Source organism: Mobula birostris, chromosome 24 (assembly GCF_030028105.1).
Source record: "Mobula birostris isolate sMobBir1 chromosome 24, sMobBir1.hap1, whole genome shotgun sequence".
Taxonomy (NCBI): Eukaryota; Metazoa; Chordata; class Chondrichthyes; order Myliobatiformes; family Myliobatidae; genus Mobula; species Mobula birostris.
The window spans coordinates 61,558,619-61,583,625 of NC_092393.1; the positions used below are offsets into that span (position 1 = coordinate 61,558,619).

General features: G+C 47.4%; 2 protein-coding genes across 3 annotated transcripts in view; one reads left to right on the top strand and one right to left on the bottom strand.

The window, feature by feature from the left end:
* utp18 (UTP18 small subunit processome component) overlaps positions 1–11,405 on the bottom strand; it is a 55,204-nt gene extending 43,799 nt beyond the window's left edge. Inside the window, exons 1-3 of one of the 2 annotated variants that reach the window (XM_072242711.1) lie at positions 11,156–11,405; positions 6,706–6,845; positions 1,765–1,860 (exon numbers count right to left, since the gene is read on the bottom strand). In XM_072242711.1, coding sequence (XP_072098812.1) covers positions 1,765–1,860; positions 6,706–6,845; positions 11,156–11,320 — 401 coding nt within the window. In that variant the 5' untranslated portion in view covers positions 11,321–11,405. The remainder of the gene's footprint in view (positions 1–1,764; positions 1,861–6,705; positions 6,846–11,155) is intronic. The other variant, XM_072242710.1, reaches the window with a different exon arrangement.
* Positions 11,406–11,615: 210 nt separating this feature from the next.
* Positions 11,616–20,088, top strand: LOC140187402 (nucleoside diphosphate kinase-like). The gene is made up of 5 exons (XM_072242712.1): positions 11,616–11,713; positions 12,725–12,857; positions 16,642–16,743; positions 17,969–18,081; positions 19,834–20,088. Exons 2-5 carry the CDS (start codon positions 12,729–12,731, stop codon positions 19,949–19,951), a joined length of 462 nt encoding a protein of 153 aa, XP_072098813.1. The 5' UTR covers positions 11,616–11,713; positions 12,725–12,728; the 3' UTR covers positions 19,952–20,088.
* Positions 20,089–25,007: the final 4,919 nt, after the last annotated feature.

Sequence of the window (25,007 nt, forward strand, 5' to 3'; positions counted from 1 at the left end):
AACTGCTCTACAAGCAGTCAGAAATTAAACTTGGTTCTCATCCATCTCTCCCGACTTGGGACAATGACACTGAAATGCATTGGATACTTTATTTGCTGAGCCTCCCATCCTTCTCACTGCCCCGGTAAAACAGCCAGCACCATCAAATACCCAACACACGCCAGGCATTCTCTCTTCTCCCCTCTTCCATCAGGTAGAAGTTACAAACACCTGAAAGCACGTCCCACCAGGCTCAACAACAGTTTCCACCCCGCTGTAATGGTGCCTGGTCTAGGATGGACTCCTGACCTCACAATCCACCTCATTATGACCTTGCACCTTATGGTTTACCTGCACTGCACTCCCTCTGTAACTGTACTTCATTCTGCATACCGATTCGAATGAAGGGTTTTGGCCTGAAATGCAAGTGTGACAAGTGCTACACCTGCCCTACGTCTCCTCCCTCACCAACATTCAGGGCCCAGAAAGTCCTTCCAGGAGAGGCAACACTTCACGTGAAAGTCAGTCAGGGTCATCTATTGAATCTTGTGCTCCCAGTGGGGTCTCCTCTACATCACTGAGATCCAACAAAATGGGGCCCGATTTATCGAGCAACAAAAAGCAGGATGTCCCAGGGGCTACCCATTCCTGTGTAGGTCCACGGCCTTCTCTGTGGTCATGATAAGGTCACTCTCAGGTAGGAGAAGCAACACCTCATATTCTGTGAGGTAACCTCCAACCTAACAGCATGAATGCTGATTTCTCTAACTTCTGGTAATTTCTCCTCCCTCACCCCCACCCTTCTCTCTTTCTGTTCTCCATTCATGTTTCCCCCTCACCCATTCTCATATTTCCCTCCTCACCCATTCTCTTCTTCTCATCTGCCCATCACTCCCCTCTGGGTCCCCTCCTCCTTCCCTTTCTCCCACAGGCCACTCTCTCCTCCTGGCAGATTCCTTCTTCTTCAGCCCTTTACCCCTTCCACCTATCACCTGCCAGCTCCTCACCTCATCCCCTCTCCCCCATCCACCCACCTTCCCCCTCACCTGGTCTCACATACCACCACCCAGCTCCTCACCTCATCCCCTCTCCCCCGTCCACCCACCTTCCCCCTCACCTGGTCTCACCTATCACCAGCCAGCTCCTCACCTCATCCCCTCTCCCCCGTCCACCCACCTTCCCCCTCACCTGGTCTCACCTATCACCTGCCAGCTCCTCACCTCATCCCCCCTCCCCCATCCACCCACCTTCCCCCTCACCTGGTCTCACCTATCACCACCCAGCTCCTCACCTCATCCCCTCTCCCCCGTCCACCCACCTTCCCCCTCACCTGGTCTCACCTATCACCAGCCAGCTCCTCACCTCATCCCCTCTCCCCCGTCCACCCACCTTCCCCCTCACCTGGTCTCACCCATCACCAGCCAGCTCCTCACCTCATCCCCTCCTTCCCCACTCACCCAACTTCCCCCTCACCTGGTCTCACCTATCACCACCCAGCTCCTCACCTCATCCCCTCTCCCCCGTCCACCCACCTTCCCCCTCACCTGGTCTCACCTATCACCAGCCAGCTCGTAATCCTTCCCCACCCCTCCACCTTCTTATTCCAGCTTCTGCCCCCTTCCTTTCCAGCCGATGAAGGGTCTCAGCCCGAAACATCGATTGCTCATTCCCCTCCATAGATGCTGAGTTCCTCAGCATTTTGTGTGTGTTGCTCAAAAAGAATGGTGTTGGAAATGAGAGAACATAAGCAGAGAATCAGTGTCTGGAGAGGATTACTATACGTACTGCTCTTTTAATCTCTGCTGGAGCTTTCGCATGGTGAGGGTCTTCTCCATGCTGCTTTTCACTAGATCTTTCCGGAACCGATGTGTCATTTCTACTCTGTAAAGAAACAAAAAGTTATATGGAGTCAGACAGAGTCATACAGCACTGAAACAAGCCCTTCGGTCCAACCTCTTTGTACCGCCCAACGTCCATCAGGGAGGTGGTACAGCAGCCTGAAGACACACACGCAACATTTTAGGAACAGTTTCTTCCCCTCTGCTGTCAGATTTGTGAATGGACATTGAAACCATGAACTCTTCCTCAGTACTTTTTTCTCTCTTTTTGCACGACTTATTTAGTTTAATTTTCTTTTTTTAGCCCTCTTTCCTTAGGCTTGTAATGAGTTAGCTATTACTGCAGCAACATAACTCAACGACGCATGGGGAATAATGATGAGGCCTTTTCCAATAAATAAACCCGTGTAGGGTAAATAGGATTCAGGTAAACACAACACATAAAAGTTTGAATATTCCGTTAAGGGAAAGCAGCACTGTTACTTTATGAATACTGTACTGACAAACGCAAATTTACACACGCAAATTTATTGTTCGCCAGCAAGCAACAATTTAACTAACACCAGCATAAGCTTACACCAGAATTGTATTGACAATTTTTTTTAAACTACAATAAACACAATACTATATAATACAAAATAAAGAAAAGGTCCATCATACTTATGTAAATAATAGTCTATATCATGCACGTAATTTGTTGGAGCTCAATGGTGCGTAATCAATCCAGTTTGCTTCACTTCATTTACTCACAATACTGAATGGTTTCGCACTGAAGATCCTGTCCCAACGAAACATAACTATCCATGCCACGTCCAAGGAAAAGGCAACCGACTTCCTGTAATGTTGTGTGCTAACTAGCTAACTAGAAGTTATCCGTACATTCTCCATGAGACCATTGTCTGCATGAGGACTTTCCGACAGTGGTATCTGTCCTTCCGAATGGGTTCTGTGAGCGTCCCACTACATTCTTCTGCTTTGTCTGATATCTGTTTCCATTTTTCTTTCTCCTACTTCAATCCTGCATTCTTTAAAAAAAAATAATTCCCTGCGTTCTTTTTCCCTTGCTCTCAGAAAAAAAACGTAAACAAGACAAATCCTATTGGTTAATTCAACAAGCCTAACTGAATCACTTTTTTAAAAATTTTAAACAGCAAAAATGAAATACTCGATTATATAATGTAATTAAAGAAAATCTGCAGAAAAATACACAACAGCATAACTATTAATAAAATAAACATGGTCTTACACCAGGGTATTACATATACGTACTTCTTACTGTGATTTATAGCTTTTACTATTATGTATTGCAATGTACTGCAGCCACAAAGCGACACATTTCACAATGTATGCCGGTGATATTAAACGTGATGCAGGTGCTGCCTGGGTCTGGCCCACAGCCCTCTAAACCTCTATCCATGTGCTAATCCAGATGGCTGTTAAATGTCACTAATGTGCAGCGGCAGGGCGGAGATGCACGTCTACCAAAGGAGGTGTAGGGTGCTCCCTCCCTCCACTAGCCTGCAGGTCACCCCGGGCAAGGTGTCAAGATTTGGCACCTGCTTAGTGCCACCCCTGCCCCCCCCCCCCCATCAGGGTCACGTGAAGCCGTGGGAACAGGTGGTGGATAGTCGTATGAGTAGCTGGTGCATCTCACAAGTCCTGGTTATGGGATCACTGTCGCCAGGCAGGGAATCTCTGAAGGGTATTGAGAATGGCTGGGCGCACTCTTCGTTAGTAAAGACACTGCCCAGAAGAAAAACTTGCCAAGAACAATCATGGTTATGGAAAGACCACGATCGCCTACGTCACACGCCACAGGCAGCTAACGAACAATGGACATGCCCATCTCAAGCACTACTTCCAACAGCTCATTCCAAACACACATCACCACTCGTGTGAAGAAGCTGCCCACCATGCCCCTTTCAGATCTCTCGCCTCTGATCTTAAAACCAGAGCCTCTTGTTTTTGGCAGCTGGGAAAAACAGGAAATCACACCAATACACTCGACATGTTCTCATTATTTCTCATATCATCACCCTCTTCGAGTCCAGTGGTTAGTTTATTAGCTGTAACTGGTAGTGCCACAAACACTATGATGAAGGCTCTCAGGCTGAAACTGTTCACTCTTTTCCATAGATGCTGCCTGACCTGCATTTTGTGTGTGTTGTTAACCCAGCTGTGGTTTAATGTTTATCCAGCATTTCTGCAAGGCCAGCAAACCACATACCGCCCCTGCAAAATCCTTGTTTACACCAGAACAGCGAAAAGTTAAAGGTGAAACAAACAGTAAGTAATGGAGCAAATGGAGTGGACGGATGAAAGTAGGAGGTCTGTGATAGGGTGGAGACCACAGGAAATGTAATGACAGCGTTGGTGCTGTATGAAAGAACTGTCAGGGCTAAGGAGGAACAAAATCTCCAGGAGGAGTGGAAACAGAACAAAATCAATGAAATCAAAGGAGAAAAATAAAATCTGCTTTGAAACAGATAATGTTCAAAGTAAATTTATTATCAAAGTATGTACATTCTATCTTAAGAGTTATCTTCTTGCAGGCATTTACAGGAATGTTAAAAATGTAACAGAATTTGCATAAAAAGAAATACAGTGGAATATAATGAAGAAACTATATGTAACCAAAAACTAACAAGCAAGCAATGTGCAAAAGATGACAAACTAAATAAAATAACACTGAGAACATGTCTTGTTGAGTCCTTGAAAGTGAGTCTGTAGGTTATGGAATCAGTTCAGTGTTGAGTTGAGTGCAGTTCACAAACCTGATGGTTGAGGGGTGATAACTGTTCCTGAACCTGGTGGTGTGGGACCTGATGTTTGAGGGGTGATAACTGTTTCTGAACCTGGTGGTGTGGGGCCTGATGGTTGAGGGGTGATAACTGTTCCTGAACCTGGTGGTGTGGGACCTGATGGTTGAGAGGTAATAACTGTTCCTGAACCTGGTGGTGTGGGGCCTGATGGTTGAGGGGTGATAACTGTTCCTGAACCTGGTGGTGTGGGACCTGATGGTTGAGGGGTAATAGCTGTTCCTGAACCTGGTGGTGTGGGACCTGATGGTTGAGGGGTGATAACTGTTCCTGAACCTGGTGGTGTGGGACCTGATGGTTGAGGGGTGATAACTGTTCCTGAACCTGGTGGCGTGGGACCTGATGGTTGAGGGGTGATAACTGTTCCTGAACCTGGTGGCGTGGGACCTGATGGTTGAGGGGTGATAACTGTTCCTGAACATGGTGGTGTGGGACCTGATGGTTGAGGGGTGATAACTGTTCCTGACCTCAGTGGTTGGGACACAAGACTCCTGCCCAACGGTAGTAGTGAAAAGAGAGCATGGTCTGGATGGTCAGGCTGGAAACACACAGCAGCAGGATCTCCAGATGAAACGTTACTCCTGTTTCTCCCTTCACATCTGCTGAATATTTACAGCAAGCTCTTTTTATTTCGGATTTGCAGCATCTACAGTTGACTGCTTTCCAAATAAAAATTAAATGCAAGTAGTCGGTTACAACACAGTTACAATGTGTAAAAGACATTCGGACAGGTCACAGATAGGAAGAACTAGCCTGGGCAAAATACAGGCAAATGGGACTAGCTCAGTTAGGCACCTTGGTTGATGAATTGAGCCAAAGGAAAAATATTTGAAACATCCAAATTTTACTGAAGTTAATGGGACAATCAAAGGACAGCATTGACTTCAGTCAAAAAAACAATGTGTTGTGCCGGCACCTGTGGATACCTGCACGTCAATAACAAAAATCTCACTGCTGAGCTTGAAACTTACACTGAGTTTTTGAAACTTTGTTGGAAGCTAAAGATTAGAAGCAGGAAAGAAGCAAATGAAAGGAAGATGAATGTCACTTGTTCACACAAATGGATACATTCTGCAAAAAAAGCACCAATCCACATTTGGTTGCCTAATATGGAGGAAGAGTGGCAGGGTGGAGATGCGTCTCACCATATGAGGTGTAAGGCTCTCCTTCCCTCCACTAGCCTGCAGGTCACCCTTGGGCAAGGTGTAGCACCTGCTTAGAAACCGTACAGGGTCACGTGAAGCCACGGGAGCAGGTGGTGGACAGTCATACGAGCAGCTGGTGCCCATCACGAGTCCTGGTTATACAACCACTGTCACCACGCAGGCAATCTCTGAAGAGTATTGATAATGGCCAGGGTCACCCATCTTGTAAAGACACTACCCAGAAGAAGGCAATGGCAAATCACTACTGTAGAAATATTTGCCTAGAACACTCATGGTCACTGAAAGATCATGATCACCTACGTCATCAGACATGGCACCAATATTCCCTGTAAGGAGTGCGTGCATACACAGGAACTTAAACTGTGCACAAAAGATTGTCACCCTCTACCTCATCAGCATGTTAAGTATATTTCACGATTGTACACAATCAGATTTCCTTTTGCAGTTTCTGACGTGTTGACAGCATGGAGTTTGCGACGATTTATCTGCAGATTTTAGAACTGGCTTATTTATACTATTTTTATTTGAGAAATTATGTTTTGTCACTGGGCAAAACATTGCACAGCACAGGATTTTTGCACACTGGTCATTACAAACTAGAGGGAACGTTGCACAGCACACAACGATGATGACGACAACGACTATGGAGGAGGCCACATCATGGACATAGAACCAGAATGGGTATGAGGTAATCACTTTTCCACGTGGAAGGGGGGGGGGGGGGAAAAATCACACAGTGCATGGGACGGGGCTGTGTGAAGTGGAAGGTGGGCGGATGGAGGCTATGGAGTGAATGCCAGGACAGGAGATGGAGGTGTGTGGGGGAACATATCTGGCGATGGCATTAGCTTGCAGCTTTCCCGGATGTCTGGTGCTCCCCATTCACCCACACAGCCCACTTACTCATCGTCTGCTCCGTCCTCCTCATCCACCCACGCTGCTCTCTTGCGTGGAGGGAAACCGGACTTGGCTTCATTTTCCACTTCCGAGTCACTGGAGGATTCATCCAGCAAGGTTTGCTCCCGATCCTTCCTTTGTGTTGGCTGAGAGGGAAAGGAAGGTAGAGCATAGAAACAGGACCTTTAGGTAACCAGGATTCCCATCGAGGCTAACAATCTCTCCATAAATATTTCCTACTGACTCCAAGAACCTTTCAAATGTTGTTAGTGTACCTGCCTCAACCACTTCCTCCGGCAGCTCGTCGCGTACAGGGAGCAGTCTACGTGTGTGGGCGTTGCCGTCTATGTTCGCATTAAATCTCTGCCCTCAAACATCAAGCCTCTAGTTCTCGATTCCCCAAACCTGAGAAAATGACTGTGCACATTGACCCTACCTCTGCCCCACATCATTTTCAAAACACCGATCAGTCTCCAAAGTTCGGAGGAATAAAGTCCCAACTTCTCTGCTGAGGGGAAAGGGAGGGGGAGGAGTAGAGTGAGGGGTGAGGGGGTGGGATAAGTTAAGCAAAACCCACACCGCCCCAGAAACACCAACAGCATTCAGTACCTTTGAGCAGCGGCCAATCCCCATTTTGGGATTGAATGACAAGAACAAATTAAAGGCAAGCAGGGACAGGTGCAGCACCCATCCTTGGAGAGGACAAAGTTCAAGTGGAGATTTTGAGGCTTTAGCTCTTAGAGGCTTCAGTCAGAGAAGCAAGAAAGCTGTATTTACAGTTCCCCCCCACCCAGAGTTTATTGTTCTCCCTTCTTTATATCTGCTCAGCTAGGACAGTAGAGATACCAGGCAGGGTAGTGAATGCTCCTCTTGTGGGATGTGGGAAAGCAGGACAAAATCCAGTGTCCCTGATGACTACAACTGCAAACAGTACATGCAGCTGCAGCTTCTAACAAACGTGTTAAGGAATTGGGAGTTGGAACTGGATGAACTCCAGATCATTCAGGAGGCTGAGGGGCTGATAGATAGGACTTATCAAGAGGTAGTTACAGCCAAGGTGCAGGACACAGGAAACTGGGTGACAGTCAGGAAGGGGAAGGGGGTGAAGGGTCCTGTGGCCATCCCCTTCAACAACAGGTATACCACTTTGGATACTGTTGGGGGATGACCATGCAGAGGAAAGTCACAGTGTCTCTGGCACTGAGTCCACCTCTCTGACTCAGAAGGGAGGAGGGGAGAAGAGGCATGCTGTGGTGATAGGGGGTTCATTAGTAAAGGGACAGAAGGGAGGTTCTGTGGACAAGAACGAGATTCCCGAATGGTATCTTGCGTCCTGGGTGCCAGGGTCCGAGATATCTCGGATCGAGTCCTCAGCATTCTTAAGTGAGAGGATGAACAGCCAGAAGTCGTGGTCCATGTAGGTACCAATGACATGGGTGGAAAGTGTGACAAGGTTCTGCAAAGGGAGTTCAGGGAGTTAGGTGCTAAGTTAAAGGGTAGGACCTCCAGGGTTGTGATCTCAGGACTGCTACCCGTGCCACATGCTAGCGAAGCTGGAACTAGGAAGATTATACAGTTTAACACGTGGCTAAGGAGTTGGTGTAGAAGGGAGGGCGTAAGGTTTTTGGGTCTTTGGGCTCTCTCCCAGCGAAGGTGGGACCTGCACAGAAGAGATGGCTTTCACTTGAATTGGAGGGAGACCATTTGCTAGTGCTGCACAGTGGGGTTTAAACTAGAGTTACAGGGGGATGGGAACCAGAGTGCCAGAACAGTTAGTGGAGAGGTTGCAGAGGCAGATCTTGGTAGGACCGCAAACAAAATCAGAAATCTAAAGGTTGAGCATGGTGTCCTGAGCTGTATATATTTCAATGCAGGAAGTATCATAGGAAAGGCGGAAGAGGTCAGGGCATGGATCAACACTTGGAATTATGATATTGTAGCCATTAGCGAGACTATGTTGCAGGAGAGGCAGTTCTGGCAGCTCAATATTCCGGGGTTCCATTGCTTTAGACACGGTACAGCAGGAGTGATTAAAGGAAAATGTCACAGCAGTGCTCAGTCAAAACAGACTGGAGAACTGTTAGTGAGGCATAATGGGTGGAACGGAGAAATAAGAAAGTTAATGGGGCATATTGCAGGCCACTGAACAGTCCGTAGGAATTAAAGGAACAAATTTGTGGAGAGATCGTAGAAACACAAGGTTGGTATAACAGGTGATTTTAACTTTCCACATAATGATTAGGAATCCCATCCAGTTAAAGGACTAATTGGGAAAGAGTTTGTCAAGTATGTTAAGGACAGTTTCCTTCATCAGTACACAGAAGTCCCAATGAGACTGTGTGATACTGGATCAGTTATTAGGGAATGAGACAGGGCAGGTGACAGAATTTTGTGTAGAACAGTGACCATATTGCCATTAGTTTCAAAGATAGGCCTGTATGCAGGCTGCGATTCTAAACTGGAAAAAGGCCAATTTTGAAAGTATCAGAAAAGACAAGTGTGGATTGGGATGGACTGTTTTCTGGAAAAGGTGTACTTGGTAAGTGGGAGGCCTTCAAAAGTGAAATTTTGAGAGTACAAACTTGTATGTGCCTGTCAGGATAAAAGGTAAAGATAACAGGTGGAGGGAACTTTGAGTTTCAAAAGACATTGAGGCCCTGGTTAAGAGGAAAAAAAGGAGATGCCCAGCAGGTACAGGTAGGTAGGAACAAATGAGGTGCTTATGGAGTACAAGAAATACAAGAGACGCATTAGAAAGAAATCAGAGGGATAAAGGAAGACATGACGTTGCTCCAGCAGACAGGGTGAAGGAGAATCCTAAGGGATTCCACAGATACGTTAAGATCAAAAGGATTGCAAGACTCAAAATTGGTCCTCTGGAAGACCAGAATGGTAATTCATGTGTGAAGCCAAAAGAGATGGGGGAGATCTTAAATAATTTTTGCATCTGTATTTTCTCAGAAGATGGGCACAGAGTCTGTAGAGGTGAGGCAAAGCAGTAGTGTGATGGAGGCCGTACAGATTACAACGGAGGAGGTGTTTGCTGTTTTGAGGTAAATTAGGATGGACAAATCCCCAGGCTCTGGCAAGCTGTTCCCTTGGACCCTACAGGGGACAAGTGCAGAAATTGCTGGGGTCCTAGCAGAGATATTTAAAACATCCTTAGCGACAGGAGAGATACCAGAGGACTGAAGGATATCCAATGTTGTCCTGTCGTTTAAAAAGAGCTCTCGACAGAAACCAGGAAATTATAGGCTGGTGAGTCTGACATCAGTTGCGGGGAAGTTATTGGAAGCTATTCTGAGGAACCAGATATGTAAGCATTTGGATAGAAATGGACTGATTAAGGACAGTCAGCCTGGCTTCGTGCTTGGTAGGTCACGTCTAACCAATCTTCCTGTCTTCTCCTATCATTGCGGATCTCCCCCTCCCCCTTTCAAATCGCTTACTATCTCTTCTTTCAGTTCGTCCTGACGAAGGGTCCCAGCCCGAATTGTTGACTGTACCTTTTCCTATAGATGCTGCCTGGCCTGCTGCGTTCACCAGCAATTTTTTATTTGTGTTGTTAAACTAATCGTAAGGAATTTTTTTAAAGAAATTACCAGGAAAGTGGATGAAGGCAAGACCGTGGATGTTATCTACATGGAATTTAGTAAGGCATTTGACAAGGTCCCCCAAGGGAGGCTGGTCAAGAAGGTTCAGTGGTTCGGCACTCAGGATGAGGTAGTAAATTGGATTAGACTTTGGCTAGGGAGTGGTAGTAGTGGGTCGCCTCTCTGACTGGACGTCTGTGGCTAGCCCTGTGCCACAGGGATCAGTGCTGAGTCCTTTGTTGTTTGTCATCTATATCAATGATATGGATGATAATGTGGTTAACTGGATAGCAAATTTGCAAATGACACCAGGTTCGGGGGTGTAGTGGACAGTGAGGAAGACTATCGTGGCCTGCAGAGAGATCAGCATCAGCTGGAAAAATGGGCTGAAAATGGCAGATGGAATTTAATGCGGACAAGTGCGGGGTGTTACACTTCGTAAGGACCAGCCAGGGTAGGTCTTGCACACTGAGTGTGGTAGGTCGAAGGGATCTGGGAACACAGGTCCATAATCCATTGAAGGGGCGTCACATGTAGACAGGGTCATAAAGAAAGCTTCTGGTACGTTGGCCTTCACAAATCAAAGTATTGAGTCTAGGAGATGGGATGTAATGTGTAAGACACTGGCGAGGCCTCATGTAGAGTATCGTGCGCTCACCCGGACCGCCCTCAGCCCCGGCCCCGGCCCCGGCCCCGCGGCTCACCCGGACCGTCCTCAGCCCTCAGTCTCAGCCCCAGCCCCAGCCCCGGCCCACCCGGACCCGGACCGCCCTCAGCCCCAGACCCGGCCGCGGCTCACCCGGACCCGGACCGCCCTCAGCCTCAGCCCCGGCCCCGGCCCCGGCCCCGGCCCCGCGGCTCACCTGCAGCCTCTCCAGCAGCGCCTCCTCGCCGCCGAACAGCAGCTCCTCCAGCCGCCGCTCCTCGTCCGGCTGCTCCCCCATCACCTGCAGCCGCTTCAGGTTCTTCTGCCGCTCCGTCTCCTCCATCTGCCGCTCCGCACGGCGCTTCTTGGGCCTGGCGGACATCCTCCGGCCGGCAACCGAAGCGACGCTCGGGAAACTCCGCGGTTCTGGAGCCGATGCTGGGCATGAAGCCGGCGTGTCTTTCCGGGTCAGAGGGCGCTCGGGAAGCACCCACCGGGCATGATGGGGGGATAGCGGAATAAATCCGTTCGGTAAAATAAATCCGAGCGAAGTTTACTGCTCAGATATGTGGGGAATCTGTTATAAACCCTTCTAACTAACGAAGAAAAATATGATTATAGTTCGTTTCGTCTCCTTAACTGTGGTTCCTTCTCTTCACCCCTTTTCCCTACACCCAACCGTCGCCGTGGCAGCGCCGGCTTCCGGTCAGCTGCTATTTAAGACGGTGCGGGCGGTGCCGCGCTCTCAGCTGGTTTGAAGCCGTGGCGGATCCAGGTGAGGCTGAGGCGGCTGAGGGTGGCGGCGTCTCCTCCCCCTCCTCCTCATCATCCTCCTCCTCATCCTACCCCTCTCCGTCCCCTCCCTCCTTCCCTCCTCCTCCTCCCCTCCCTCCTCACCGTCCCCTCCCCTGCCCTTAGCGGGACCCTCCCATCCCCACCCGGCGATTTCCCCTCAGTCCTTCCGGCCCGGTCAGGCGACCCCCTCGGCCCCGCCTCAGCCCGCAGCAGGAGGGCTGGAGTCACTCAGCGGGCCGGCCGCTTCCATCACTCCGGCTCCGTCAGATTGCCGAGCGTGATTCCCCTGCGGGTGTGGGGAGACTGTCCCGGCTGTCAGAGGCGTTTCAGGAGATCTTCACCCAGCAGCCTGGTTCTACACTCGCCCTGGTGTTTAATCTACCTCTGGAGTTGCGAATATTTCATCTTATTTGGAGATGTAGCACAGAATGGGCCCTCCCAGCCTTCTGAGCAGAGCTGCCCCAGAGAACGCGGTCAATCCTAACTTCTTCACTGGACAATTTACCATGACCAATAACTAACTGACCTGGTTACACCTTTCGGACCGTGAGAGGAAACCAGAGCATCCGGGGGAAACCCCACATTCCCCAAAGAGGACATACAGAGACCTCCTACAGGCCAGCTCTCCGATTGAACTCTGAACCCCGATGCCCCGAGCTGTGATAGCATAGCAGTGTTTCTGTAGCACCCATCGTCTGATCTAGTTCAGGTTGGGTATAGAGCACTCTGGGTTTCAGACCTTAATCTACCCCGGGCTGTGGTCATGGCCAGGACCGCTGTGATCTGTTCAGTGTGTTTGGCCGTGACCAGTCCCAGGGAGGAGCCTACAGGCGTGATGCCCCCTGTCCCTACTGAGGTTCCTCCCCACCCCGGTGGCTGTGAATTAAATATCGTTTGGAAGTGAATTCCCAATGGCCCTGGTGGGATCCTGGCTAGAACGCCGTGTTGTAGTGAAGAAATGACTTTCTCATGTACGTGTTTAATTTTCCAGAAACATGTCTGCCAACCTGGAACGCACCTTCATTGCTGTGAAGCCAGATGGCGTCCAGCGAGGAATTGTCGGAGATATCATCAAGCGCTTTGAACAGAAGGGGTTTAAACTGGTTGCCATGAAGTTTCTCCAGGTATGTGAGTCTGAGTAATTGCCTTGGCTGTGGAAACTGTCCCTGCTGGCTGTCACTGTGTCATGAAATATCACCCTGCCTTGTACAATGTGAAACAGGTCTCGGAGCCTGCTCTGCCATTTGGCCCTCTCAACACTATTCCCCTGTTGTCATCCCATGATCTATGATGCTTTTACAAATCCGCAACCTGTTGACCTCCGATTTAAATATATGCAATGACTTGGCCTCCACAGCCCTCTGGCAACAAACTACCTCGTCTGTCTAAATAGCCACATCCCTCTATTCTGACATTGCCCCCTGGTCCCAGACTCCCCCTTTATAGGAACATCCTCTCTTTGCCCTCTCTATAGGCCTTTCTATATTCAATCGGCTTCAATGAAATCCTCCGCAGGCCCCCCCCCCCAAACAACATTCTAAACTCCACCAACCCCTGTGGAACACCAGCCAATCAAAAAAGCCCCACTCTGTTTCCTGCCAGTCTGCCAATCTTCTAGATTAGGTGTTGCGCAATCACCAGAATTGATTTTAGAGGGTTTTAAGGTAAAAGAACCCTTGGGGGACAGTGATCATAATATGACAGAATTCACTCTGAAATTTGAGGAGAAACTAAAGTCAAATGTATCAGTTTTACCATGGAGTAGAGAAGATTAAAGGGACATAAGAGAGGGGTTGCCCAGAATTGACTGGAAAAGAACACTGGCAAGGACGGTAACAGCAGCAGCAATGGTTGGAATTTGTGGAAGCAATTCAGAAGGCACAGGATATACACATCACAAAGAGGAAGAAGTATTCTAAAGGAAAGATGACACAGCCATTGCTAACGAGAAATGAAAGCCAACATAAAAGCCAGAGAGAGCAAAGATTAGTGGGAAGTTGGAGAATTGGGAAGCTTTTAAAAACCAACAGAATGGACAAACGTTTGTAACTGAAGTCATTAAGAAGGTAAAGGTGGAATACGGAAGTAAGCTCGCCAATAATATTAGAGGATACCAAAAGTTTCTTTGGATCCATAGTGTAGAAGAGGCAAGAGTAGATATTGGACCACTAGAAAACGATGTAGTAATGGGGGCAACAAAACAGCAGACGAACTGAAAAGTATTTTGCATCAGTTTTCGCTGTCCAGGAGTCTCTTAAAAGACTCTATCGTATCCGCCTCCATCACCGTTGCCGGCAGCCCATTCCACACATTCAGCACTTCCTGCATTTTTAAAAAAAACTTAGCCCTGATACCTCCTCTCTACCTACTTCCAAACACCTTAAAACTGTGCCCTCTCATGCTAGCCATTTCAGCCCAGGGAAAAAGCCCCTGTCTATCCACACAATCAGTGCCTGTCATCATCTTGTACACCTCTATCAGGTCACCTCTCATCCTCCGTTGCTCCAAGGAGAAAAGGCTAAGTTCATTTCAACCTATTCTCATAAGGTATGTTCCCCAATCCAGGCAACATCCTTGTAAATCTCCTGTGCATCCTTTCTATGGTTTCCATCTCCTTCCAGTAGTGAGGAGACCAGAACTGAGCACAGTACTCCCAGTGGGGTCTGACCAGGGTCCTATATAGCTGTAACATTATCTCTTGGCTCTTAAACTCAATCCCATGATTGATGAAGGCCAATGCACCATATGCCTTCTTAACCACAGAGTCAACCTGCGCAGCAGCCTTGAGTGTTCTATGGACTCAGACCCCAAGCTCCCTTTGATCCTCCACACTGCCATCTATCCTCACCTCTTTTATTCTTGGGGGGATAAAAGGTTTTGTATCTAATTTTATATTATTGGTTAGCTTAACTTCGTATTTCATCTTTTCTTGCCTTTTGGCTTTTGTTGTTGCCTACTGTTGGTTTTTTAAAAGCTTCTCAATCCTCTAACTTCCTGCTAATTTTTGCTATGTTGTATGTCACTTTTTTGAATTTGCTGTCTTTGACTTCCCTTGCCAGCCACAGTTGCATCACCCTGCCTTTAGAATACTGCTTCATCTGTCCTGCACCTTCTGAATTACTCCCAGAAACTCCAATCATTGCCATCGTCATCCCTGCTAGTGTTCCCTTCCAATCAACTTTGGCCAGCTCCTCTCTCATGCCTCTGTAATAACCGTTGCTCCACTGTAATGTCTGATTTTAGATTCACTTTCTCAAACTGCAGGGTGAATTTGATCATACGATCATAATCTCCTAAGGGTTTCTTTGCTGTTTAAACTCCCTAATCATTTCTTGTTCTCTACACAACACCCGATTCAGAATAGTTGATCCCCTAGTGGGCTCGCTCTAAAAGCCATCTCATAGATGATTTACAAATTCTCACTTGGTATCCAGCACCAGCCTGGTTTTCCCAGTCTACCTGCATATTGAAATCCCCCGTGGCTATTGTAACATTGCCCTTTTTACATGCCTTTGGTATCTCGCATTGTAATTTGCAGCTGACATCCTGCCTACTGTATGGAGGGTTATATACAACTCCTGAATTGATCTGTTAAAAATATGCAAGACCAGCTTTTTGATAGATAGGTAGATATACTTTATTGATCCCGAGGGAAATTTGGTTTCGTTACAGCCGCACCAACCAAGAATAGAGCGTAAATATAGCAATACAAAAACCACAAACAATCAAACAACAAAATGCAAACTATGCCAGATGGAAATAAGTCCAGGACCAGTCTATTGGCTCAGGGTGTCTGACCCTCCACAGGAGGAGCTGCAAGTTTGATGGCCGCAGGCAGGAATGACCTCCCATAACGCCCAGTGTTGTATCTCGGTGGAATATGGCCGGGGTCCAACAGCAAAAAGTTCAATATCTGGTCTACAAACACATTCCTCGATCATAATATGACCAGGATTGCACCATCCATTGTTAACCAGAACAGTAAGCCCCCAACTCCTTTACGCTTACCGCTCTCAGTGCACTTCCGGTCAGCCTGAACAGTCTGGAAGCCGTCCATGGAAAAGTTTTGATCGGGTATGTCCTCGTGCAGCCCCATTCCAGTGAAAAACATAACACTGCACTCCTGAAATGTTCTCTGACGCCTGGCTAGTGCTGTGAACTCGTCCATTTTATTACCCACCGAACTCCTCTTCTCCAAAAGTCTCTGTTGTTTCGATCCGGTCCTCTTTCCTCGACTCTGTGATCCCCCTCTGCATCCTCTGTGTGTTTTCCTCCAGATTTCAGCAGGGGTGTCCGCCGCTCTGCTCGCTAAACCGGCCGGCATAAGCTCAATCAGCTGGGCTTACTTTCACTGTATTGTATATATTCAGTGCAGCGTAGAGTTGGCCCTTTGAGCCATACTGCACCAGCAACCTCTCGGTTAACCCTAGCCTCATCATGGGAGAATTTACAATGACCCATTAACCTACCCAGTATTTTTTTGGACTGTGGGAGGCGACCAGAGCACTTGGGGAAAACAGACACATTTCACAGGGAGGACATACAGAGACGGCACTAGAATTGAACTCCGAGCTGTCGTGGCACCATGTGACAATAAACCAAATTCCAATACCTGGGCTGCTTGATCATTCCTGCTGTTAAATTTGCTAGCCCAAGACCAGCAACAATTAGGTGAGTGATTTAATCTTGGAATTGTAAAATTGCACCAGACCAGAGGAATAATGTGTGGGAATAGTGCAGGATGACAGCAAGAATGTTTCTGTTTGCAGATTGTTACCCATTTTTCACTCCCAAGGCAGGAATAGCATGGGTCAAAAGCACAGTGAAGCTCCCTCTGCGTTGTCTTCATGTCATTCTGACTAATTTTTGAACATGAATGTAAATTGCTCCCTCTCTCTCTCTCTGTAGGCATCTCCTTCCCTACTTGAGAAACACTACGCGGAGCTTTCAGATAAACCGTTTTACCGCAAGCTCATTGAGTACATGAGCTCCGGACCTGTTGTTGCCATGGTGAGTCAGAGCTGCCTAAACATGTGATCTTTGGGGCCGAAGAAATAGTGGTGGTGTTGCCTCCTGTCCATGTGGTGAGGGGGTGTTTGGTGTATTGGAGCATCAAGAGACAGCAGATGCCAGAATCAGGTGCAACAGACAATCTGGGGGAATTGAGTGGGGCAAGAATTGCCAACGTTTTAGATCAGGGCTTGGGGTGGATAGGAGAGAGATGAGTCAGACGGGGTCTGGGGTGGGGTAGGCTGAGGAGAGCGCTCAGATGGCCTGCGGGTTAGGTAACGAGCCTGTCTTGGCTGTGTGGAACAGTCTGTTTGAAACTTTTTCCAGTATCACTCAACTCTTGCCAGTCACAGCAACTGCATTGGTGCTGCTGCCTGCACCCATGCAGTTCTCCAATTTTATCTTTAGTCTTGCCACTAACTGCACCCAGCTCTCAGATTCCCCTGACACTTCTCTCCTTTACTAGATCCATCCACTGTTTACTATAAACCCTCTCACTGCCACGGCTACTAACCTGCCTATCGTTTTGTACCCTCCTCGGTCCATCTCTCTGACCCTGGTCTCTCCCTCCCTCTTACCAGCTGTCCCACCTTTCCACCTTTGGTCCTTGGACCAAAACCCTTACAATTCCTTTCTTCCCACAATTTACACTATATTCTGCACTGTTAGTGTTTCCCCTTGTTCTGCCTCAATGCACTGTGTAATGGTTTGATCTGTATGGACAGTATGTAAGACAAACTTCACTGACGTGATGATAGAAAACCTATTCCAGTTCCATTCCTGTCACACAGTGAGGAACCTTGCACTTTCTTCAATAGTCTTTGAGTAGGGATAGGTGATTGGAGGAAATTATAAGAGGTTCCAAGGGGTAGGTTTTTTAAAAGAGTGGTGGGGGCAGAGGCTGATACTTTAGAGGGTCTGGGACAGATTCATGGACGAAAGACAAACACAGGAGGTGTGAGATGGTTAAAGGGTTGGCACACCATTGGGCTGAAGAGCCTTTACCGTTCCTGGTTTTTGATTTTCTGACAGTCTGCTGCCCTGTGGAAAGTTGTGTGTGTGACCTGTCCCCCAGGGAGGGAGAGGGGGTGTGTGTGTGACCTGTCTCCCTGTGCGGGAGAGGGGGTGTGTGTGACCTGTTCCCCAGTGAGTGGGGGGGGGGGGTGTTTATGTGTGGGTTGTTATTGGTCGGGATTCTCTCACTCCTTTTGTCCCTGTGGTGCAGGTGTGGGAAGGTCTTAATGTGGTGAGGACTGCCAGGGTGATGTTGGGTGAGACCAACCCTGCTGACTCCAAGCCTGGCACCATCCGTGGAGACTTCTGCATCCAGATTGGCAGGTAGGTTTGGACAGTCTAGAAATGACGGAACTCACCGGTGAACATCAGCTGTTCCAGTGACACTGGCAGTGTCCTTTCCGCCTTGTTTTTATCACTGAAGTGGCTCTGTCCTCCCAAAGGCGAGTTCTTGATACTTGAGAATAAACACGAGATTCTGCAGTCTCTGGAAATCACACCGTACTGAAGAAACTCAGCAGGTCAGGCAACAGTCGATATTTTGTGCCGCGCCCGTTCATCGGGATTGAAAATGAAGGGGGGGGGTACAAGCTGGGAGGTGATTCGTGGAAAACGTAAAGGGCTGAAGTGGACGGAATAGCTGAGAGTGGTGGACCATTGGGAAAAGGGGAAGGGGGTTCACAAGGAGGTGGGGAAAGAAGGGTTGAGGGAAATGGGATTGGAAGAAGGGAGGGGCTGTTCCAATTGCCCTCTCACCTGTTCTTCTAGCTTCTGTCCCCTCCCTTTCCAATCCTGAAGAGGTGTTTGAACCCAAAACATCGACTATTCATTTCCATGGATGATGCCTGCCTGACCTGCTGAGTTCCTCCAGCGTTTTGTGCTGAGGCTGAAAGTTGTCCCTCTTGCTTCACTGACACACCCCAAGGACTGCCTAGTTCATGCCTGTGCTGTGTTTTAGAGATACAGCATAGTAACAGGCCCTTCAACCCAATGAGCCCATGCTGCCCGATTACACCCATCTGAGTAACCTACTAACATTTGCACAGTTTGTCTTGACACACTGGGTGCTTGCTCAGTTGGTGTCGTCATTGATTGTATTACGGTTATAAGAAGGGTTTATTGAGTATGCCTGCTAGGAAATGAATCTCAGTTGTATATGATGACATATGTTCTTCGATAATAAATTTACTTTGAAGATTGAGCTTTGACCTTCGGAATGTGGGAGAAAACCAGAGCACCAGGAGGAAATGTGCATACAAACTTCTTGCAGGCTTCGATGGGAATTGAACCTGGGTCACTGGCTCTGTTAAGAGTTATGCTACTGTGCTGTGTGTTTTTAACTTGAACAGAGATTTTGGAGAAACACTTGCAGGTTTGCCTACAACTGTAAACAATGAATTGTGCATCTGGTGACACAAAATTAGGATGGGTTGATAACATTCAGCCAGCAGGATCAATACAGTTGGCAGATGAAATTTAATGTAAGAAGATGTAAAATACTACATATAGGAAGTAGAACTATTAGATATCAATATACAATGAGGGCTCTTCAGTTAGAACGTGCACTGTAGAAGGATTTGGGCATCCTGGTAGACTCATCACTGTCAACATCTAGACAAACACAGAATGCTGGGCAATATAATGCACTCAGTGGAGTTCATGTCTAGAGATGTTCTCAAGCTGTAGAATGCGCTTGATGCCACATCTTGAACACTGCACAGTTTTGGTTTCCATATTTTGTGAAGGATGTGAAGACACTGGAGAGAGTTCAGAGAAGGTGAGAACAGCCAAGTAGATGTAGAATGAGAGGATTCATGAGAGAGGACTTCATAATCAATGAAGGTACAACTATGGCTACATACATGGTTTGTCTGTAATTTCCCTTTAACATCAGGAAGCATTTCTTTACAGAGCAGGTTGTGTACATATGGAACAAATTGGTTGTGTAGTTGAGATTTTCAAAAACTTGATAATTATTTCAACACATGACTAGGAATTTGGCACGTGTTGATGAGCCGAATGGCCTGTTTGTTGAAACTTTGATGATCTAACTAATAAGTGATCTGTTCTTTACAGGAACATCATCCATGGGAGTGACTCTGTTCCAAGTGCACAGAAGGAGATCTGTTTGTGGTTCAAATCAGAGGAGATAGTGGACTACAAGAACTGTGCCCATGATTGGATCTACGAGTGAATCATTCCAGGCGTGCACAATTCCACCTTACCTGCATCATTCCAAATGGCTTAGACATTTTTTTAATTGATTTTATGTATCATGTTGACCCTAAATGCTAGGGGTAGGTAAACGGTCCAATAAACATGTTTAAAAGAGCTATGTTTGTGATTGTCGGTGCTTTGGTGGGGTTAAATCATTTGAGACAGGGCTGTGATAATGAAATCACCAACCTAATCCCTCCTTTCAGAAGGGATTCTGCAGATGCTGGAAATCCACAGCAACGCAAAAAGCTGGAGGAACTCAGCAGGTTAGGCAGCATCTGTGGAGGGGAATTGACAGCCCTGATGAAGGATCTCAACATGGAATGTTGACTATAGATTCCCCTTTGTTGATATTCCTGCTGGGTGTGTGACTAGATCATGTTCAGAAAGTTTAAAGATGCTGAAATTCACACCCAATTGCCTGTTGGGGGTGAAATGGGATTGCATTGTAAATACACATTGACTCATCTATTGTATTCAGAAATGCTGCACAGGGACTACTGTATAGGTGGAAACTTGTAATACTTTTTGTCTTGCTGAAACAAAACAAATTTCATGTCAGTGATGGTGTCTGATTCTGAAATATGAACCATCACCACAGCTGATTCTTGAACTGTAATTGCCACTTCTGCAATCTTGCAAGGAAAGGTGAATGCATTCGTTATTATCCTTTAGTAGAGATGTATTGCCACCCTACACATGTATTCACATGGGGATAGTGTTTCAGGTCAAGATAGAACAGAATAAAAAAAAGTAATTTCACATCATGGGGATTATCGCTAATAGTGTGACCCAGCTGTGGATCACAACTGTTAAAACTCAAGGCTAGACAGCCCAATCTCAGAATCAGGTTTATTCTCACTGACATTGTACATTGTTAAATTTATTAGTGGCAGCAGTACAGGGTGCAATATATGCTATGTTACGTACCCCGTAACTGGGTTGCCAAACCAGCAGAAATGGATCACTCAGTTGGAGTCTGGATTACTAGAACTAAAAGTTTTATTAAAGAAACAAGCAACACAGTAATCGAAAGGATAATAAATGCAACAGTTCAGCAATGATAAACACACATGCACAGAATTAAGATAACAGCATCAATCAAGCTCTATCGTTGTCTAGGGGTAAATGACCAATTTCAAAGTGACAAAGTTCAGTTCAGTTCGCAGTAATCGTTGCCATGGCGATGGACAACGTGGGGGGAGGGGGAGAGAGAGAGAGAGAGAGAACGACTGATCATTCAGACCGGCGAGATTGCTCACAAGCAGCTTTCCGGGCGGGTCCTTGGTGATGTCACCTGAGGTCACCGACTGTGACCCCTCCTCCAGATACGGTCGATCCTCTGCAGTGAACTCGGCACCCAAGCAAGGGCGGACACACACCGGGTTCCCGCTGATCGTACCTTTCCACCCTGTGCGTTGTCCGGTACTTCCCACCGACTCGTGAGAGGCGCACCGCTTCCAGGGTCTCGTTACCTCGGGTGTCATGTGTGCTGCCTTAGCAAACCTGTCCCTTTTTATCCCCCTGCTGGGGTATCACCTGTCCATCACTTCAAACAGTTCAGGGTTCAAAGGGGGAGCCGCTCTAGACAGCTCTCTCTCCCGTCCCTTCATTACACATCTCCAGGTGCTGCTTCATTGTTCCTTATCTCTCCCTCCCCTGAGGACAGGTGGCAGACCAACTGCTGATGCCACTGGTGCTAACCCAGGCCAGCAAACATCTTAATTTATGTGTATTCTCGTCACAGCTAGTAAAAAATATATATAATAAGCAGGTAAAAATGGGTAGTGTAATTTGTGGCTGTTCAGAAACCTGATAGCAGAGGGGAGGAGGTTGTCAGACTCCTGTAGCTCTCCCTGATGGTAGTAACGAGAAGAGGGCATGTCCCGGATGGTGAGGGTCCTTCATGAGTAGTTTTGGTCTCCTTATTTAAGAAGGGATGTGCTGACGTTGGAGAGGGTACAGAGAAGATTCACTAGAATGATTCCGGGAATGAGAGGGTTAACATATGAGGAACGTTTGTCCGCTCTTAGACTGTATTCCTTGCAGTTTAGAAGAATGAGGGGAGACCTCATAGAAACATTTCGAATGTTAAAAGGCATGGACAGAATGGATGTGGCAAAGTTGTTTCCCATGATGGGGGAGTCTAGTACGAGAGGGCATGACTTAAGGATTGAAGGGCGCCCATTCAGAACAGAGATGCGAAGAAATTTTTTTAGTCAGAGGGTGGTGAATCTATGGAATTTGTTGCCACGGGCAGCAGTGGAGGCCAAGTCATTGGGTGTATTTAAGGCAGAGATTGATAGGTATCTGAGTAGCCAGGGAGTCAAAGGTTATGGTGAGAAGGCGGGGGAGTGGGACTAAATGGGAGAATGGATCAGCTCATGATAAAATGGCGGAGCAGACTCGATGGGCCGAATGGTCGACTTCTGCTCCTTTGTCTTATGGTCTTATGATGCCCTCGATGTTGGGGAAGCTGGTGCCCATGACGGAGCTGGCTGAGGTTCAACCCTTTGTGGCTTTTTCTGATCCTGTGCATTGGGCCCTCCATACAAGACTTATGCACTCAGTAAGATTGCTCCCCATTGTGCATCTGTAGAAATTGGCCAGAATCTGGTGACGTAGCATATCTCAAATTCCTAATGAAATATAGTCTTCATAATTGCTCCAATAATGGATGGGGCAATTTGAAGCATGCGCATAGTGCAGCGGCACCATCGCAGGGACCCAGTCCGATGGGCCAGAGCAGCTTGGAGTGAGGGACCAAAGCCAATGTAGCGTTTGTTGCTTTCAGCGACCAAGGTCACTTCCATTATCAGCCTTTCCACAATCTTTAAAACAACCTTACATTTATCTTAGCTACAAAAATAACTTCATATCTAGCCCTATTACACAACATCTACCATGTATTTGTTCAACGTTGTGTAGTGTTTCAGTATTTTTCAACAGACCTGTTACTTTTAGCAGTCTAAGTTCAGGTAACTCAATGCCAGCTAGAGCGAAGTTTTTAAAAACTTTTTCTAAAGAAACATCTCGGTGCAGGACCTTCCGGCCACGCAAGTTCGTGCTGCCCCGTTAACCTAATCCACGTCTTGGAATGGGGGCACATTGACATCCCTATAGAACAAGGATGAGGGAGAATTTCTTTGGCCAGAGGCTGGTGAATCTGGAATTCATTGCCACAGGCTAAGTCACTAGGTATTGTGTCTGCACAACTACATATACAGTACACCTGTAAAAGCACGCAGACGAACGATGGCTTTAACCGGCGTATTCGCATTGCAGCCAGAGAGAACAGTGCACATGCGTAGACAATGCGTAATACTAGAGGGGTCATTGCTTGAAGAGAAATAGATCCACACATTACACTTCCTTCCCCCCCCCCCCTTTAGATGAATGCAACATAAAACTCTATATGTACAAAACATTAAATTTTCCTTTCATAAACGCATATTTCAAATAAACATGCTTTCACAATATCAGTCTATAACAACTTCGCAGAGGCCTCCTGCATATCGGTGAGACCCGACGTAGATTGAGACGCTGCGTCGCCGAGCACCCACACTCTGTCCGCCAGAAGCAGCGGACACTCATTTTAATTCCACCTCCCACTCTGTTGTATCTGTCCACGGCCTCCTCCACTGTCGCGATGAGGCCACAAGCAGGTTGGAGGAACAACACCCTACATTCCGTCTGGGTCGCCTCAAAGCTGATGGCACGAACATCAATTATTGGAAGTTCCGGTAGTACCCCTTCACCATACCCCATTCCCATCTCTCATCCTAGCTCCTTGCCCGCCCATTGCCTCCTTCTGCCGCTCCTCCCCCTTTTGCTTTCTTCCATGGCTCTCTGTCCTCTCGTGTTGGGCTACCCTTTCTCCAGCTGCGTTCCTCCAGCATCTTGTGGGTGTTGCTCATAATTCTTAAGGCTCAGTCCTTTGGGCGCTCGGTTTCTTTCCAGATCGCGCCTCTGGACCGGCGGAGTGGCATCAGGTCTGGCAGGTGTCTTACCTGAGACAACATTCTCAGTGTCCGGTGTCACAGTGACCCTGTCAGTGACAGGATCGTTACTGAGAGGCAAGTCGAGTGACATGAGCGTAATGTGTCCATCTTGCTGCATGCAATTGACTCGCGTGTTCTTTGGCTGCACAACCAGTACCTGAACCACATGACACCTCTATGTCTGATCGCCAACATCCACTCTGAACATCAACAGCCTGGTTCTCGTAGCTATCCTACCGAGTGTCCGCTTGTCTTCTCGGTAATCACGTGTTAGGATTTCCTGTCCAAACTTGAAGCTCCTTGCTTCACTGGGCAACTGGCTGAACTGATTTTTCTGCACTTCCCTCCCGGGGTCTGGTTTCAGGAGGTCTGTGTGAGATCTCAGACTCAGACTCCTGCTCATGAACAGCGTTGCCGGTGTTTGATTTGTCACATGAACAGAGTTCCGAGACACAGAAAGGAAGTTGTCCACCTTGTGCTGTAGAGAAATGTCTTTAATGGACTCCTTGAAGGTTTGTAAAAACCTTTCAGCTTACCCATTTGTTGCTGAGTGGTGAGGAGCTGATTTGAAATGTCTGATGCCATTTTTCTTCATGAACAGTCAAAATTCTTCTGCCATGTGGAAAGGATGTTTCCCATGATGGGAGAGTCTAGGACAAGAGGGCACAGCCTCAGGATAGAGGGGCGTCCTTTCAAAACAGAGATGTGGAGAAATTTCTTTTGCCAGAGGGGAGTGAATTTGTGGAATGTGTTGCCACATACAGCTGTGGAGGCCAAGTCATTGGGTGTATTTAAGGCAGAGATCGATAGATTCTTGATTGGGCATGGCATCAAAGATTATGAAGAAAAGGCCAAGAACCAGGGTTGAAGAGATTTTTTTAAAAAAAGGATCAGTCAAGACTGAATGGCGGAGCAGACCCTATAGGCTAGATGGCCTAATTCTGCTCCTATGTCTTATGGAAAGATACTGCATGGATAGAGGAATGTCTGACAGGCAGGAGGCAGCCAGTGGGAATCAAGGGGGCCTTTTCT